Genomic DNA, 13,997 nt, shown 5'->3' with positions numbered 1-13,997 from the left:
GAAGAAGTGGAGAATCAGCATCCCATGGGTCCCGGGGCCCCTCTGCCTCAGCCTAGGATGTTTGAGACCCCTATCGTGCTCTAATTATGCAGTTTCCTGTTTGACAAGTAAGCACTTGTGACTGCCATGGGATCTGTTTTCTGGTTTGACCCCTCAGCCAAGGTCATGCACCCCATCCCCTGATCACCAGCCCTCCATGGAAGCTGTGCTCACCTTCAGTGGGAGATAGATGGGGAATAGCGGGTCATTGCCCTGCTCGATGGTCTGGGGGTGGTAGGGGTCTGGGTGCCTGGGCATGAGTTTGTTGGAGTCGATGCCCTCATTGGCCAGCAACTGCTCAATGTCCAGGCTCAGGTACAGCTGTTTCCTCCTGGTGGAGGAACACAGGGAATCTTATGACTGCTTGTGTAAGGTCGCTTGCCCAATGGGTGTTAGCAAAAGCCCATGGGTTTGAGGTGGTAAGGATGTGGCTCAGGGACTCATCAGGGAGTGGTGCGATGGCTGGAACTAGTGTTCTGGTCTCCAACTGCCCTTTTGTCCTGCCTGGCAGTTCTACCGCATTGATCCAAATATCACCCTCCCCAATTCCACAGCAAGGAAAGCAATTTGTTCATATCGAGAGACCAAAAAACTAGAGGATTTGATTTGAACACTTGCACAGAGGCTCATTTTAGTGACCTCTGCCATGGGAATGGCCGCTGAGTTGCCTGCTGTCCCTCACCCTGAGCTGGGCAGACACAGCCTCCTGAGGACAGCCCCTCCCACAGCCCATCCAGCATACCTCTCAATCTCAATTTTGCGGGGGCACTGGCCCGGCAGCACCAAGAAGGGCACCTGCACTTTGGGCTCATAGGCCTGCAGTGGGAAGTCAGCCTGGGTGAGCAACTGGGTGGTGGGCCCGATGTGCTGCTGCTCCAGACGCTCCTCGAAGTCCTCAGGAACCTCAAAGGTTCTGACTACACGTAGAGGAAGGGGCAGGAGCTGCAGAGATTCATACTGGGGCCCAAAACCCCCACTCCAAGACAAAGCACAAGGCAGGTATCAGGCATATACCCTACTTTGGGGTATGGGAATCTCAGAGCCAGCCTATGGCCAGGCAGTGGTGGGAGAAGCCAGATGTAGCACCAGGCAGCCAAGGGAATGCAAGCCTGAGGGATGAGGGCCTCCAGAAGGTCTGTTTGGTCCTGTTCTAAGCTCAGAGCCAGCACGCTGTCCACAAGCCCAGCACCAGTGGCCATTGCTCAAGCCAGAAGCTATATCAAAACACCAGTGAGTATTACAACTAGACAGGAAGGCTGAGTGGTAGCTCCTTGTACATTTGGGATGTTCCTGCTACCCCTGCCCTGGAGGCCCCTTGAAAGCACATCAATCTGAACACCATTTATTCCCTGGGATCAATTGCTGCCTCCAGGCAGCCTGGATATTATAGAGTAGGGATATCACCACCTGGGCCCTGGGGGACCGTCAAGTCGCAAAAAGGACACCACTACTTAGACAACCAGGACAGACAGAAGCTTTCATTCCAGGTCTTGGAGGAGGGGAGCTGGTAGACAGGGACCTACTGATAAAGTGACCATTCCAGTTTTCTTGGGACAGGTGTTGCTCAGGACTCAGGCTGTTAAATGGAAAGTTCCAGAAAAACTGAGACCATAGAGGTGGGAAGTAAGGTGTGGGAATATGCTCCAGGAGATGAGCCGCCTTCCCCCGGAGCTGGCTGGGCTCAGGATAGCTAGGTGATGACTTCCCTCCACTCTCCTGGGAGGCCCTGGGCCTCATGATCTCCATGGCTCATTGGAGGCCACTTGCCCTCAGCTGACGTTTATTCTTTCACTAGAGCTGCCAAGTACTCGGGGAACCTCACAGCCTCACACTACCAAGAAGTTCTGGCCAAGAAGGCTGTTTTCAGACCCCTACGCACCTGCTCTTGAGCCTGTGGGTTTGTGAGACCATTCCACTCCCAGAACTATGGGCTCCTGGCCCTGAGTCTCACGGGCCAAGAAGGAGCCAAGGTGAGGAGAGCAAAGTCTGGCCTCTGGCCCCTGTTGCATCCATGAGCCTGAGGCAGGCTTCTCAAACACTCCACTTTTCCTCACATGGGTGGGGTCGCAGAGCTGCTGACCACCCTCACCTTACCCTGCCATGGAGGGTAAAAACACCATTTCCAACAGCTCCGCAGCTCTCGCATCTGTGGTTTGTAACAAATGTCTGGGCCGCATATACTTGTGAGACTGGATCCTCAGGTCACAGCATGAATGCACATGCATGTGACATTTCCTGTGCCACTTTGGGGGGGTCACAAATCACATGAGGCCAATGGGTCCCCGGCAGTACTAATATCGGGAGTGCCAGCAAGGAGCCAGGCCTCTGCTAGGGCTGGAGAGGACGGGCAGACAACTGGTACCATGGGGCACCAGTGTCTGATCTCAGGGGGCAGGCATCCTGTCTGCTGGCCAGGTGGGTGGGCCCCACCTAATTCCTCACTGTCACTGGGGGCCCCACCCTGCCTGTTGCCTCTCCTAGAGCCACCCTATTCTTCCCTCTGCCAAGGGGGACCGCCCCACTCCCGGGAGACCTGTCCCAGTCCTTACAAGACTCATCACAGGGACAGAAGAGTCCTTTTTCCTTCCAGGAAACATCTCCAGGGCACATTCCTGTGTCAGGCCCCCTTCGAGATGCTAAGGCCTTAGCGGGGAACAGCTCAGACGCGGGCCTGGCCTCCTCCAAGCCCCATTCCAGGGGAGGCAGAAAAATGTACAGGTGAATGCTCTATTGTCCCCAGCTGGGCAGAGGGAACTGGAGCTGTGACCCTCAGCACCCCCAGCCTATCATGGTGCCCTTGTCACAGCTCTGCTAAGAGGAATGATAAAGCAGCTGTGATTCAAGGAGCAGTCAGCAAGCACCCAGTTCAGTGAGCTGGGCCTTATGGACGCAGGTACCCACAAAGCACCTTATCTCTTGTTACCCCCATTTTACATTTGAGGAAACTGAGACTTTCATCCAGGAAGAGATAGCCTTCCTGAGGCTAGAGGCCCTGCTTCTAACTGTACTCGCTCACCCAGCTCCCCAGGGCACTGACCTTTTGGGGTGAACTTGTCAAGGTCCGCCTGCCGTAAGAGGTTCTGGTTCATGCAGGGGCCACGGCATACTTCCTAGAACCAAACCCCAGAACCCCGAGGGGGAAATGAACATCCTGGGGACAGGCAGGACCTGGGAGGCACCCCAAGGCCAGGTGTCTTCCCCAAGTCCACTGGGGAGCACCACAGAGGCATGGGGATAGGGCAGAACCAATGATTTTGTACAATTTCTCATTCAGAGGCTATAGTGGGCCACAAACTCTGACCACCTGAGACGCCCCTGGCCCTATCTTGTTCTTGTCCCATACTCCTCACTCTGAGAACACTCCTTGTGTGTGTCCAGGAACTGAGCCACCAGACAGAGGTACTGCATGGCCAGCAGGGATCTCTGTGTGGGCCTCCCCTCTCAAGGGCCACTCTGGCACCCCAGGCAGTCTGGGTATCAGTGGGTCCTTGTTCTATCTCTCTTGGCCCCTCTCCCCTGCCTAAAACCTTCCTAACACTGTCTGGTGCCTGTGGGGCTCCATGAAGTCCCCCTAGCCACTCCGTCTCTGTCTTGTCTCTTCCCCAAGCCTCTGTCTCTCCCCTCACAATATACCCTCATCCTCCCCATGGGCCATTGGCTCTGTCAGGAACCCCACGCCTTTGTACCTTCTGTGCCTTCTGCCTGGGACACTGGCCCCCAGCCGCTTTCTTACCATCTCTTAGATCTCAGCAGTATGCCACTTCATCCAAGGACACCTGCCAAACCAGAGCTGGGCAGGGGGAGGTAACTCCTCCACTAAAGCCATTGCTCCATGACAAAAGAGACATGGCTATCTCGTTTTCACTGTGTCCAGTGCTCAGTTCAGGGCCTGTGACACAGCAGGTGCTCAGTAATGAATTGTTGAATGGATGAACAGAAGGATGAATGGAAGGGTGGATGGATGGACAAATTGATAGATGGATAGACAGATAAGTGAACAAATTAACTGCTGGATGGATGGATGGATGGATGGATGGGCAAATGAAGCCCACAAGGAGGCCTCAGTCTTGGTAGGAGACAGCTGCCACACTCACCCCAAGTTGATCCAAGGTTCCAGGGCTGAGGATGTCAGAGTAGAACCCACGCTGCTTCATCAGTGGATATTTCTTTTCAGTGCTTGTCAGGGGCAATTTCTGGGACTGCCCTAAATCTGAGAGCATGGGTGGGACCACGGGCAAGGGTAAAGCTTGGGGATTGGGGTCAGGGCTTGGAGGAGGTTTCTCTGACCCAGAATCATATCCCAGAACCCTCCTCAGGCTATGTTCTAGGCCTTGATGATTCCTCCTCTGACTATACTTTTGGCTGTCAGGAATATGGCTGCATTCTGGGTCCTGAGGGGTCCTTCCTGGGCTGCAGCCTCCTATGTCAGACTGTTCCATGCCGTTTCTCAGGGTGATGGCCAAGCCAGAGCTCCTAAGAGAAGATATTGGCATCAATGAGCCCTTGCCAGCTTCGAGTCAGTCCCTAGGGACACCAGGATACAGGATGCCTTGTTTGCCTCCTGAATCAAGCCCATCCTTCTATGCACAGATAAGAGAAGAGGGGGTGTGGAGAGAGTGGTCTCCGCCTAACCTGGAAAGACACACAGTGCAGGGAAGGTCCCGCCAGGAGACACACCTTCCCTGAATGCTGCATGTGAGAAATGAACTCACAAAGTCAGGGCTGAGTGAGGAGGGTCTGAGAAGCTCTGCAAATGTCCCTACTCCAATGCATCCTTCTGCACTTGCCTACACCCTCTCCCCCATGTTAGATAGCAAGGCCTGTCTTCTCACTAAAGGAGAGAGAGGGCAGCCCAGAACTCACTTACTCAAAGAAAGGCCCTGATTGGTTTTCCCCCAAATGACTTTCACCCACAAGCAGCCCCAGTGTCCTCACCCCAGCCCTACTGGTTGCCCTGCCTCTCCCCAGGTGGGGATGGGGCCATGCCCTGTCTCCCCATCCGTGCTTGTGCCCTCAACCATACCCCAGGATCCAGAGGGCTAAATGGCCCCCACAGAGGGACCCTGATCCTTCACTGGACCACAGAACCCACTGCCAGAAACTTTGATTAGGGTCAGCCCCGTTTAGGAAACATATGCCCTGCTCTCTCCCCAAAAGGAGCAGGAGATGTGCCATCAGGCTGCATAGTCATCCACCATTCTAAGGTCAAGGGTGTGCAGAGTTTTCACTGCATGGTGAACAAGCCCTTACCAAGCCATTGTTGCTTTCAGCTACCTCAAAATGCATCACAGGGGAAACTGCTTGGTCAGGAGAGCATTACAAGAAATTGGACAAGGGTGTCGAGGAGAAGAGGTTTTCATATAGTATTGATGCAAAAACAAAAATGAGTGAGTCTACAGTTATCTCAATAAAAATTTCAATTAAATAAAAGGAGCAGCTTAACAAAAGGAAATAGGGACCTAGTTCAAATAACACCCCCTCCTCATTTCCCATTCCATTTCCTACCCACTCCATACGGGGAGAAGGCAGCCAGGAGCTTGCAATACAGGCTGCTCTTTTGGCTTGGTGTTCTGTTTTCCATCATATCCATTTTAGCGGTCATGGTAGGCCTCCTGTTGGGTCATGCCAGGGGAATCTTGCCTGGACTGATCTGGACGGTGGGTGGGCAGCTGGGGATGTCTGGAGCATGCTCCCCAGCAATGCCAAAGCAGCCTGCAGCTGCTAAGCCCATTTCTAAGAAAGAGGTGGTGAGTTGGCAAGGTCACTGGAGGGACCGTGAAGGACAGGTGGGGCTCTGGCAGGAAGCCCTAGTCTCTGAGCCTAAAGGCTGACCAGCTCCTATCCAGTCAGGCGTATCCCACCAGAACTCTGCTCCCTGAATCCACTCCCTGATGGCCAGCTGCTTCCTAGGGCAGATGCTGAAAACAATGCTAAGTCTGGTCCACCTGTCTGACTGACAGTCACCAGCCCTTCCAAGAGCACCCTGAAGAACAGAGGAGCCCCTGGGGATCAGCCCCACCGTGGCTGCAAACTTACAGATGTCTGCCTCATCTTTGAACAAATAGAGCAGGCCTTGCAGAGGCCAAGGTCCCAAATCCACAGAAAAGCGTTCCATTTCCTGGTTTCCCCAGCTCCCAAACAAGCTTGACTATGCTTGGCTGCTTCACTGGTATGTTATAAGGATTGATGGAGATAGATGCAGAAATGTCCAGGAAGCCACAGTGTCACTGATGGCAAATGAAGTCTGCGATGGGGGGATTTGCTGCCCCTTTGAAGCATTTCCCCTGGAGCAGGTAGGCAGCGGGAGCGTGCATCCAGGCATGTCCCGAGAAGGAAGGTGGAAGCGGGAGCTGCAAACTCAGGGCCCTGTTTCCTCTCCGTCCCTTAGCCCTTCACAAGGATCGACAGCTTCCTTCCAGCCCCCCGCCCCCAATCCCGGGCACTTGTACGTTGCCAGTGTGCACAGGACCTGTGACAGATAGACAGAAACACCTCTCTCTTCTGTCACAGCCCCATGGGTGATGGCAACCTGTGCATGGGAGTGAGCGTGGCTGGCAAGAGGGAGAAGACATGGTTCCCAGCAAGACCTCCACTGGGCTCTCTCCCTCATATGTGTGAGGGAACTGGCCAGCAAGATGCCATGGGTGATCCAGTGCTGGGAATGGTAAATGTTATTAAGGGGCTTGCATTTAGTTCACGCATCATCTCATTTAAACCTCTGGGGTGGAAACTGAGACTATCTTCATTTCTCAGAGGTGGGAAAAACAAGGCTCAGAGGTTAGGTAAGCTATGCAAGGTCATACAGCCAGCAAGAGGCACAGCTGTAATTGAAACCAAGTTATTTTTTTTCCCCAGTCAGATCAAGGGGGAGCTCTATTGGCTTGAGCTAGAGGAGGCTTCAGATTGGATTTACTGATATTCAACCCCATGTGACCCAACCACCTGCCGGGCACTGGGCAGGATGGACATGATGAATAAGGGTATTTGATCCTCACAACAGGTAACATTTTTTTTTTTATCACCAGTCCACAAACAAGGAAACTAAGGTTTAGAGAGGTAAGAAACTTGCAACAGACACACAACCAAGAACTGGCATAAACTGAGTGGAAACTGAGATGTTCCCCTCTGGTTCATTCAAAGGTCCATGTCCCTAGCACCACAACACAGTGGTTCTCAAACTGTGTACCAAGGAACCCTGAGGTTCTGCAAAGTGTATACCTGTGAGGAGATGGGCCTAAGCAGGAGGGCTTCTAAGCCACCCACCCGATTCAACAGGAACCCTGTTCCTTTATGTTTCACATACCAGGGTTCTGTGTAAAGTCTCATTTGACAAGTGGATCTGTGGCTTAAGCGTTTTTGGAAGTCTCTGTCCTTGTGGGGCTACCTGGATAACAATACTGTAGACGCTAATAACCCCACAGGCTTGGGTCCTCTCCACCTTTTTTGGAGTACTCACCTGATGCGATCTGCTCTGTGTTCCCACAGCTGTCTGAGGCCTCTCCCTCCAGTGAACATCTCCCCTTATTATATATGCAAACACCTGTCTCACCTGCCTGCTGAGCCTGGTTGAGCATGAGGGCTGTAAATGCAGGAATTTTCCCATAACGTTGATCTTTAGAACCTTTGTACTGAGCACGGGACTGACATAGGCTTTGTACATACAGAGGAGGTGCCTGGAAAGTGTTTGCCTAATTATTGAATGAATGACGTGAATAAAGGGAGGCAGTTGACCTCCAACAACTTGTGAGACAGGTGCCACAATACTCTGCCAATTCACAGATGGGAACACCGATGACTAAGGAGACTTGAAGTGGTCACGATCAGGAGAGGGACTTGGGTAGCTGGCTGATAAGGACCAGAATCTGGGCTCCTTCCCTCCCTGGGTCTTCCACAGGAGGTGTGGGGCGAGGAGTGGGCCCCCCCCTCCCAAACTGGTCTGGTAAATACAGGACTTAATATGCAAGGCAGTTTAAAAATGCGCCCACTCCTTTTCCACTTGCCAACGCTCAGGAAGACTCAGGTTCAGGGGCAGGGATGTGGACTCTGGGATGGGAGGGCGTCCTCTCTCGCGTCCACCCGCCTCTGCGCCTTATGGGGTCCCCCTACCCGTGCTCGCCCCGCCAAACCTCCGCCCCACAGACCTACCGGCTGCACCAAGCAATGTCGCGTCTGGTGCCCAGTCTCTAGGGATGGAGGTTGGGCCCGTTGCTAAGGGGCCGGACCATTTGGCTCTGTGGGGCCGGGGCTTCCGTCGGAACCTCCCCAAGTCCGCACCGGCCTCCCCCGCACCCGGCGCGACTTGGTTCCTTCTTCCGTGACTTGTTGCTTCCCCTTCCTGGACCTGGGCCACCTCGGAGCGGCAGGAAAGTGTCAGCCTTCTAGTCTCTCAAATCCAGGCCCCATAGTCCCCTCTTCCTTCCCACTTTCTTCTAGAATAAGAGACAATAAAACCAAATGCAGTGCGAGAACTTTGACTGAATGCTGGGGTTTTGTTGTTGTTGTTGTTGTTTTTAACTGTAAATCATTTGGGGAGAATACTAGGGGAAATTTACGAACTGGAAGGTTGCATTTAAGCCACAGCTGCAGGACCAATGAGATTATTGCTCACCAATTGAAAGGGTGGCCCCTGGGTCTCTCCAGGGGCTCAGTGTAACAGCCACACCCACCCACAGGGTGGCAACTCTTCCACCTCCTTAAGGTGGGCGGTGGGTGCGCCCGCACCACCTCCCTAGTTTCAGGAGACCCATTACTCCAAAGACCTGGCATGGGTTCAGGCTTTTGTCCTCCTGCCTGTCCTGGATTTTGAATTATATTTAATTTTCTTAGATGTGATAATGGTATTGTGGTTATGGATGAGACTGTCCTTGTCTTAGCTGATGTGGATGGAAAAATTTCAGGACAAATGTCACAATGTCTGCTGCTGCGACTTCCCTTTCAAGCAGTTCAGCAAAATTGATATATAGGTAAACATAGGTAGGCCCTGGCCAGGTAGCTCACTTGGCTAGAGAATCATTCAGATATGCCGAAGTTGGGGTTTTGATCCCTGGTCAGGGCAAATACAAGAGTTAACCAATGGCCCTGGCTGGTGTGGCTCAGTGGATTGAGAGCCAGCCTGCAAACCAAAGGGTCACTGGTTTGATTCCCAGTCAGGGCACATGCTTGGGTTGCAGGCCAGGTCCCCATTTGGGGACAGGGGCATGTGAGAGGCAACCACACATCGATGTTTCTTTCCCTCTCTCCCTTCCTCCCCCTCTCTAAAAATAAATAAAATCTTTATTAAAAAAAAGAATTAACCAGTGAATGCATAAAGTGCAACAACTAATTGATGTTCCTCTTTCTCTCCCTCTCCCTTTCTCTCTCTCTCTCTGTCCCTCAAATCAGTAAATAAAAAATTTTTTAAAAGTATAGTTAGGAGATAAAGCATAAGTGGTCCAACGTTAACAACTAGGGGATCTGAAGGTTTACAGATGTCCACCCTACCAGTCTTTCAATTTTTCTGTAAAGAAACGAGGTGGGTTACAAACCAAAAGAAAATTTAAAAATCACCCCACCTTAACCTGAGAACCCCTGCCCAGAATCTTCTCAGATTTGCCCCATTTCATAGGTGGGGAAACTGAGGCTTGGTAAGACAGGTTGGTATTGGAGGAGGTAGTGGGACCTGATGCTCATTACATAAATGTCCTATTTTATTTGACATTTTAGTAATGCTGGCTTGGTGCCAGGCCTGTGCTGGGCACTAAGTGTCTAGATTTGAACTGGACCTTGTCCCTACCATAAAACATCTGTTCAGTTGGAGAGCCAGAGAGGCCAGGCCACAAGGAACTCGGTGTGTGTAGGGGTATAAACTGTGACTGGAGATAGTGATTCAGCCTTTGTACAGGTTTCTGCTTCCTCTGTCCAGAACATCTCTCTCCACCGACTCCTACTCCTGGCCAAATCCTTTTTATCCTTCAAGATCCTATGCTGATGCAAACTTTCCTGAGCACCAGCTCTGGTTTTATTTGCTTTTCTTTTGTTGGCATTCACACTCAGTGATCACTGTGGAAGGAAGGAAGGAAGGAAGGAAGGAAGGAAGGAAGGAAGGAAGGAAGGAAGGAAGAAGGAAGGAAGGAGAGTGAAGGAGAATGGAAGCAAGGGTGGCCATAGCTCTTCCAGGGGACAGAGACCCCCAAAGCCCTGTTTTGGGCAGCCTGACTCCTCTGTGGATGTGGGGATCGGCTGTGTACCCCACTCAACCTGTGGAGAGGCACTTGCTTCCCTGCTTTTTTTCTGGTACTTCCCATACTGGGTACAGCTGTCCAAAAAGCTGCAGTACCCATCCGGTTGCCAGGGCAACATCAGCCCATGGTGGGACGTCAGGGATGACAGGGGGAGAGTGCTAACCTTGGAAAGTTGCCAAGCAACACAGTGGGTTGGTGACATCATGGGGGCTATGGCTGTTGAACACACGAACAGGCCACTGCAGAGAGGATCCACTCTCAGGAGGTTCAGCTCATAGACTGACTCACCGTCTACTACTCAAGGGTCCCTGTTGTGCCCCTGAGCTGGCAGGTGGGCTTGAGTAGTTGGGACCAGGGAGGGAGTGCTTTTCCCAGCAGCCCTGGCAGCTCCACCTTGCACCTCTACAGGTATGGACAGTGGATGTGACTGCTTGCCTCTGTCCCTGGCAGGAGACTGTCAGTCTGTGGCTCAGTCTAGGTCTCAGGTGCCAGCCCTCTAAAGCCCCCATCTTCTCCAATGGTTGGCATGTGATCAAACTCTGATATCCCTGCCCTGCCCCGCCCCGCCCTGGGGGCCACCACATCTACTTGTGTTCCTTGGGAGAGGAACAAGGGGCTGAGCCATGAGCCCACCCTGAGCTCCTTGCCCCTCCTGTGGTGGGAGGGCAGTCTCTTGCCCTGTATGGGCTGGAAAGGAGGTCAGATTTGCTCTTGTTGAAATGAGGGGAGACTAGGTTCCTGCCAGAGCTTGTAGGGGGCCGTTCTCTGCCCATCTCTGGTGGCCTGGAAACTCAGGGCTTGGACAGACTGTTCAGGGTGCCCTGGCCCAGACCATGCCTTTCAGGCAAGGGGTGTGAGGACATTGGAGACCCATGCTCCACCCCCCGCCCATGTCTTCTTTCTGGCAGTGCTGAGGCAGGAGCACTGCTTCACTGGCTGCAGAGATGAAAGGCCCCCATGTGAATGGGAGACAGAACGGGCCCTTCACGTCGCCGGCCGGTTGGAACAGAGAGCCACAAGCTGCGCCCCACCAAGTGCTCCCACCACTGCCCTCCAGGCACCCTAAGTTAACTGAATCTGGGGACCAAATCGCCATTCTGACCTTTGCCTATCCTTAGGTAGGTCTACGAACAGGTCAGGAGGCCTGGGTCCTGCTGCCAACTCACTGGGCAAGTCTCTTGCTAGGCCTCAGTTTTTCCACCTGCACAGCGGGGAATACAGACCTTGCCCAGCCCTGTACTGGGGTCACCTGTACAGAGTGACCTGAGGGCAGCAGGATTGCCCCAAATACCTCCATTTCTGGTAAAAAAACGTTGTGCTCACCAGATCTCTGTGATGGAGTGTGGGTTGTTCAGAGAGGGAATGCCTCACTATCATAGGTAAGGCAGCCGCAGCGGTCCACGTGCCATAGGCTAGGGAGGCAGCTGGAGCTGTCAGTCTCCTTGACAATCTGCTCCCACACTCCAGGTCAGCGACCTGAGATGGTGAGAATAGAGGGACCTCGCCAAGGTCACAGCAGAGTAGTATGGGAACATGGGGCTGTTCTGCAGGGTTTAGGGAGCAGCTAGAATCTGGGACATGAGGCAAAATCCAGTTGTCATTGGAATCTCTTTCCCATCCAAGGAGGGGGCCTCTGCCAGGGCCTCTCCTTTCTCCTGCCCCTCTGTTTCTTCCCCATCTGCTGTGGGGTTTCAGAGAGCCAGACACTGATAGTTGCTAGAATCTCAGTTTCTCCACCTGAACTGAACTGCCAGATCACCAGAGGCCCCTCTAGGCCACCCTTTCAGAGCAGTCACTCCCCTGTGGAAGGGAGGGGGATATCCCTGCCCTAGTGCCCTCTTCTTTCTCCAGTGGTTCCCTTCAAGAACCTGGCACTGATGGGTCTGCTGTATAGTTCCTCTGTGCCTTGAGGGGCCTGTAGGAAATGTCATCTCTGTCTCCAAGCAGCGACTCTTAAGTGTGCAGGAGAGCATCAGGTCTCTAAGTGGTCTAACAGAGGTGGGCCTGAGACAGCCCCTTTCCCTCTTCTCTTCACAGCCTAGCTGCCCACCCTGAACCAGCTCTGGTGACATCCCCAGCAAAGGGAAACTTATTCAGGAGGCCCTCAGTGAGGGAATGGCTGCTCCCATCTTACAGGTCAGGAGACTGAGGCCCTGAAGCAGAGACCTTGTCAAGGGCACACATGCTGCTGGCCAGGCAGAGCTGGCTCGGCAGCTGGACCCTGTGCTCCAGACCAGGGTCCTCCCCAGCTACCCGTCCTGGTTCCACAGCCCCTCTTGGCTGGCCTTCAGAGCAGGCAGCTGGGCCTGGGGATGGGCAGGGATTGCCTTGAGGAGGGAGCCTGGGCTGGGAAGCAGGTGTGGCGTGGGGGCAGGGTAGCAGGTGCAGGAAAAGGGGGCCACCAGGGAGGCCCAGGGAGCAGATGCTGCCAGGGAGGGGGTGAGGTTGTCATTGTATGCCCGGCTCTGGAGGGGCATCCCTGAGAGCCCCTGGGCCACCCTGGCTGATGCTCAGAGGTCGTCCAGATGCCTGGGCTCAGGCACACAGCCAAACCCCTCCCCTGGGTCCCAGCAACCACCAGGTTGTCATGACAACCAGCACTTTCATCCCTGTCCCTTTGTCTGGTCATGGTCCAGCTTTTGTGGACCAGACATAGTTGAGGGTATGGAGAAGGGGACCTTGCCTCAGGACACACTCAGATGGGGCAGAGTTGTGAACTGCAGCAGAGGGACCTGGAGGGCAGGCGAAAGAAAACTGGAGACCAAAAATGTTGGGCTTTGCTGGCCACTGACCCCTGCAACCTCCTCTTCTACTGGCTGACCACACCCTCAGAGTTGGGTCTGTGGGCCCGGGAGTGACCTGGGGCCAAGGCCCTCCTGTCCTTTCTGAACCTCATTCTCCCTCCTGTGAGTGGAGCCATGACAAGCCCTCTCCCCTGGTGCCCCGTGGCTCTGGGACATGAAAGAGCATGGGCGAAACCAGAGTTTGATAACTTCCCTGTACAATGGGGGAAACTGAGGCACAGAGCAAAGCTGGGCCTTGACCTGGATTACACCACAGTAAACGAGTGGCAGGGCCAGGCCTGCTGGGGATCCAGGACCTGAAGACATCAGACCCCCAAAGCAAGTGCAAATTGAGCCCCAAGGTCATCCCTCCTTCTGATACCCCCATTGGGAGGAACCTAGCCTGTTTGGAGCGAGCTTCTGCAGGGTCTGCCACTCTTCATGGGATCTGGGGCTCTGCAAGCCCCTTAGGCTCATGACAGACTCCCACCACATGGGCAGACCATAGACGTGACCCCGTCTGTTGACATGCCCCAGAGGTGCCTCCAGACAGACAGCTCAGTCAGCTCTGCATCCCCCCTTCGCAGCCACCACTGGTTCCCCTGAATGAGACTTGAGGAGCCGGGGGCTACAGGGAAAGGCCTGGGGCTGCACCTGAACCTGGACTCAATAGTGAGCGGAGAACCAATTTACACAACAGGGCAGCTCCCACATCGAAACACATCTCAGCCATCGCAAGAAAATGTCACTTCCTCTTCCTCATGAACATCTCCTTCTGGGATTAGCTCTGCATTTGCCCTGGATGTAAGGGGAGGCGGCAGTGGCGTCTGGTACTTGAGGTCAGGGCCTGGGCTGAGGCTATACCACTGGGCAGCCCACACCAGAAGGATGGCAGTGTCTACCTCTGTAGCTTTCATTGTTGCTATGGGTTAATAACCCATTACTGAGGAGTTAG

General features: G+C 53.7%; 1 protein-coding gene across 1 annotated transcript in view; it reads right to left on the bottom strand.

Moving 5' to 3' along the window:
- DNAH1 (dynein axonemal heavy chain 1) overlaps positions 1 to 4,478 on the bottom strand; it is a 79,091-nt gene extending 74,613 nt beyond the window's left edge. The window contains exons 1-4 of the mRNA XM_054595605.1: positions 4,134 to 4,478; positions 3,077 to 3,149; positions 782 to 956; positions 214 to 370 (exon numbers count right to left, since the gene is read on the bottom strand). Coding sequence (XP_054451580.1) covers positions 214 to 370; positions 782 to 956; positions 3,077 to 3,149; positions 4,134 to 4,478 — 750 coding nt within the window. The remainder of the gene's footprint in view (positions 1 to 213; positions 371 to 781; positions 957 to 3,076; positions 3,150 to 4,133) is intronic.
- Between the last annotated feature and the right edge of the window lie 9,519 nt (positions 4,479 to 13,997).

Source organism: Pteronotus mesoamericanus, unplaced genomic scaffold (assembly GCF_021234165.1).
Source record: "Pteronotus mesoamericanus isolate MK-2021 breed Mesoamerican mustached bat unplaced genomic scaffold, CSHL_Meso_final scaffold_54, whole genome shotgun sequence".
Classification (NCBI taxonomy): domain Eukaryota; kingdom Metazoa; phylum Chordata; class Mammalia; order Chiroptera; family Mormoopidae; genus Pteronotus; species Pteronotus mesoamericanus.
This window is presented reverse-complemented; position numbering and strand designations above follow the sequence as displayed.